Genomic DNA, 4,608 nt, shown 5'->3' with positions numbered 1-4,608 from the left:
GTGCGTGTGCGCGTGTGTGTGTGTGTGTGTGTGTGTGTGTGTGTGTGTGTGTGTGTGTGTGACGTATTCGATTTTCATAATGTCAATATCATAACAGTCAATTTTATAATCTAAGAACAAAGTATATCTCATTGTATCGGATAAAATAGAAAATCATAATACATACGTAAATGATATATACAGTTTAAAATTTTTATTTATATATTAATTATTATAAAGTAGCTTAAACAGATAACAAAAATCGAACGTAATTTTTAACGAGATTTCAAAATCTAATGTGAGATGTTACTTATTCAATTATATTCAATTCTCCAAAAAAAATGTTACCTTAGCAGCTGTAAAATCTGCCCCTAAAATGTATCTGCAATCAACAACAACCGGTATTTGACTAGATCCTTGCTTTATACCAGCATTACCGACCGATTTCTTTATAAAATCGACAGCTGGGAAATATAAACTATTTCCTGGAGTAACTAATAAGTATTCTGCACCACAATCAGTCTATAACAAAATATAGGATTAATTTTATTAAAATATTATTAGCAATATTTTGCGTGAGCAGTAACATCGTATATTTTGGAAAAGAATGATCCAATATTGAATTTATTCACAGTTCTACAACTAACGATTTAGAGTAATGAAAAAAGAAAAAGAGAAAGGATTCCTTTGTTTGAATTCAGTTTTTTTTTGCTACTACCGTGTATTTGTCGACGTGAACTGTAGGTCTTGCGGAAGGATACAATAGGAACATCAAATTTATAGCGACCCCCGATAAAATACCATATTCTACACCAATGATGAGACAAAATAAAAAAGTAACAAACATCGGTATAAGATCCTTTTTGCTCGATTTCCACATCAGTTTCACAACTTCGTACTCTATCATGTATATTACCGCGCAAATGATCACGGCCGATAATGAAGCTGAAAAAGAGGATAATAATTACGCCAAATTGACACTTCTTTTTTGTTGCGTACTACCATTAAAGTGCTTTGCTACCTTTTGGAATGAAATAGAAATATGGCGTAAGTAGCCTAAGGGCCAGTAAAATCAGAATTCCAGTATATAATCCACCCATTGGCGTCTTCACACCACTCGCATGATTTACTGCTGATCTACTGAATGATCCTGTAACTGGCATAGAACTCGCGCAGGACCCAAGAACGTTACAGATTCCGAGTGTCAAAAGTTCTTGGGAAGTATCAACTTTACCTTCATTCATAAAGGCCTTAGCTATGGCTACGTTACCGAGCACAGCTATTATCGGCACTAATATTATAGAAGTACCCAATTCGGAACACATTTGTGTGAAGGTAAGAGTCTGATTATTTACTTGTGTGGAAAAAGGTGGCAGGCCGAATGGTGGAAGACCAGATCTCACAGGACCCGTTAGAATAAACGGAGATTCAGATTCGGACGAATCATATTTGTAAGCAATAACCGAGCAAGTAACAACGACAATGGCGTTCCGCGCCGTAGAGATCAGCCATATCGCTTTCGCAATTATGCGTTGATAATTCACCGACTTCTTACTAATAACATGTAATTTAACATCCTTCATTTTCTGTAAATTGTATGAGACTTTTATAAAGAGAATACATCAGATATAATACAAATGTTGAACAAAGATTTATATAAAGATTCATTACTCTAAACAACAATAGAATTGCGATGCAAGAGATACTCATCCCAGTATCCCAGAGACTCGTATTACCAATATTTTGAAAAACTTTAATTAAAGTATCCATAAATCCTTGAGACGAAATTTTTAAACCTAATAATCCTTTCAATTGCGAAGCAACGATTATGACGGACGTTGCTGAAGTAAAGCCCACAGTGACTGGTATCGAAATAAAATCTACAAGTACACCTACAAAATTGTTTATATTAAACGCAAACAAATAACACCTATATCATTCGAGATATCAATCAAATAATGTAACAATAAGGGAGGTTTTGTGTGCAAAACTAGTACAAAATAGCCTTGAATTTACTTGGAAATCTTAAAATTTCCAGCAACCTTGCGCATAGCCTGCGTACCTTGCGTAAGTCTTACCTTGCGCATTTCTGAATGAAAATACTTTTTTCACTTGAAATTTTATTTTCTATCGCCGATGTTCACTTAAAATAAAGCATTTTCTTATTCGTTTGAGTCAGCATACCTAAGCGTAAGCATGCCATTAGTAATTGCAGGCAACCAGATAAGAATGCGAGAAGTATGGCGAAATCAGCATTTTTTCCTTGCACATAGTCGTGAGTCATTAATGCCATGAGTGCGGTGGGACCAATTGTAATATCTTTACAGGAGCCAAATAGCACGTAAACTATTGCACCCATAAATGCCGAGTAAAGACCATACTGAAACAAACACGACATTAATAACATGCTCGATCTGTATAAGAGATGAGCATTGATAAGAAAAACATGTTTATCTTACATACTTGTGGTTCCAAACCAGCCAATGTTGCATATGCAAGTCCCTGTGGCATAACAGTAAGACCAACTGTTATGCCGGCTATAATATCGCTAAGGAATTTTTCCGAGTTATATTTCGGTAACCATGCTAAGATCGGCACGCGTCTCGAGGCTAATTTGTGTAGCCGATCGATATAGGTTTTTTTCTTCCTACGATCAGCTTCAGTAGCCATCCTAAATCAAGCCAGCTTCATGGACAAAACGAACAAATAAATTTTTGATAATTAATAATGTAAATAAATGTACAAGACGAATAGATGAAGACGGGAATTTTTTGATTGCAAAGATGTCGCATAGAAATACTTTTTATATAAATTAATTTAAAATCGTTTGTATGATTTACATAAGTGTGTGTGTGTGTGTGTGTGTGTGTGTGTGTGTGTGTGTGTGTACATATAGATGATTCATGTCACATCGAATAAATAAATCAATGTTTCTCGTTTCTTCCGAGTTATACTTGTACATAACAAATACATAAAGTTAAAATATTATAGCTATGCTATTTTGAATAATTTAAAAATTCAATAATCAATAATAAAAAAAATGTACTTATTATTAACTGTTTCACTATTTAAAAAAGACGTTTACAAATATAAATATATATTTAAACATTTTAAATATATTTTTAAAAATATTTTCAAAAAATATTCCATACATATTATAGTAAATATAGTAAGAATGTTCTGATGCAAAGCTAAAAATAGCACCATTAGCGTTCTATTTTCCAAAAAGATAAATATAATACATTTTTTTTTAATAGATAAAAGCCTTTTATCTATAACGAATATCTATAATAACAAAGGCTTTTATTTATAATGACTATGCATAAAAATGTATAACAAATAGACATAAAACTACCGATTAGATATAAAATTATAAAATTAAAGAAAAATCTTGCAATTTACATTTTATCACATTAAATTAGTTTATCTAAAATTCTTTTTTCTTGTGTAATTAAAATTTAAAGTCTCAAAATTATGCTATGTAAACATATATAAACATAGCGATTAATTCTTCCTGATTGCTCTGAATAAATCAATGATGTTTTATCAGGATTATATATGTGATGTTACATGTACTTAAATATTCACGGAAGTACATATATATATATATATACACACACACACACACACACACACACACATCAATATAATATAATTTATCATAAATATAGCTCTCGAACGAGTGTATGTTATATCTCGTATCGTGCTTGATAAAGGTATGTTAAAGTTACCATAGACGAAAAACGTGGAATCGCAATTGCAACAATAAACGATCGTGGATAGAGAGCGATATGTGTACAAAGGTGAATACTTTCACTGGGAGAGAAACGGGTTTCGCCGAACATGCGTATTTGTTTTTTTTTCTCCGTGAAGTCACTCTAATTCATAGAAGCTACACTTTATGTACTGAATTTACTATCCCGGTAAATGTACCTCAAAGCTCTCTCGCGCTTATAAATTTCCAGCGGACTGTAGACTGAAAGTGCGTGTGTTCCGTCGTGCCTCTTATATACCCGGATAACGAACCGAACTTATATTGGTCGGGGAAAAGTCGCTGTTAACCTTCGCACTTTTTATATAGGAATCACGAAAAATATGTTAATCAATACGGTTATATGCATGTCACAGAGTATTTATTGAGATCCATTAAAAAATTTTTTTTAATTTCAGCGTTGTTTTAATATTTTTAGTAATAAAGTTTCATTAAAAAGATCTAAAAAAAAAATTGGAATGAATATAAAATTGGTTTTCAATTGCAAATTCCGTTTGTAATCCAAATTTTTTAATACTAATCTACAATAACATCTCGCAAAGAATTGTAAAATTTTTTTACTTTACGCACTTGTAGAAAAAAATTACATACTATTTATTAAAACTAGGCTATATTGTTCTTCAAGTTTTTTTTTATTCTTTCAAGTAAAGATTCAATATACTAACACATTCGCGATTTAGTATTATATTATGTACTAATACCGCATGCATTTAATTACGTTATTTTATGTGAGTGCATATACATTGAAAACCATTTAGTTATTATTTACTTATTTATGAAAGTATTAATAAATTTTTATGAAAATTATTTGTAAATATTATAAGATATACAATAAAATAATGTATTTAAAAATTAAA

At 31.4% G+C, this 4,608-nt stretch overlaps 1 protein-coding gene across 2 annotated transcripts in view; it reads right to left on the bottom strand.

Annotated features, from left to right (window-relative positions):
* LOC108747328 (sodium-independent sulfate anion transporter) overlaps nt 1-4,608 on the bottom strand; it is a 9,347-nt gene that overhangs the window by 1,109 nt on the left and 3,630 nt on the right. Inside the window, exons 3-8 of one of the 2 annotated variants that reach the window (XM_018484722.1) lie at nt 2,443-2,664; nt 2,164-2,359; nt 1,651-1,871; nt 1,001-1,565; nt 698-924; nt 328-501 (exon numbers count right to left, since the gene is read on the bottom strand). In XM_018484722.1, coding sequence (XP_018340224.1) covers nt 328-501; nt 698-924; nt 1,001-1,565; nt 1,651-1,871; nt 2,164-2,359; nt 2,443-2,649 — 1,590 coding nt within the window. In that variant the 5' untranslated portion in view covers nt 2,650-2,664. The remainder of the gene's footprint in view (nt 1-327; nt 502-697; nt 925-1,000; nt 1,566-1,650; nt 1,872-2,163; nt 2,360-2,442; nt 2,665-4,608) is intronic. The other variant, XM_018484723.1, reaches the window with a different exon arrangement.

This window comes from Trachymyrmex septentrionalis, unplaced genomic scaffold (assembly GCF_001594115.1).
Source record: "Trachymyrmex septentrionalis isolate Tsep2-gDNA-1 unplaced genomic scaffold, Tsep1.0 scaffold2, whole genome shotgun sequence".
Lineage (NCBI taxonomy): Eukaryota > Metazoa > Arthropoda > Insecta > Hymenoptera > Formicidae > Trachymyrmex > Trachymyrmex septentrionalis.
This window is presented reverse-complemented; position numbering and strand designations above follow the sequence as displayed.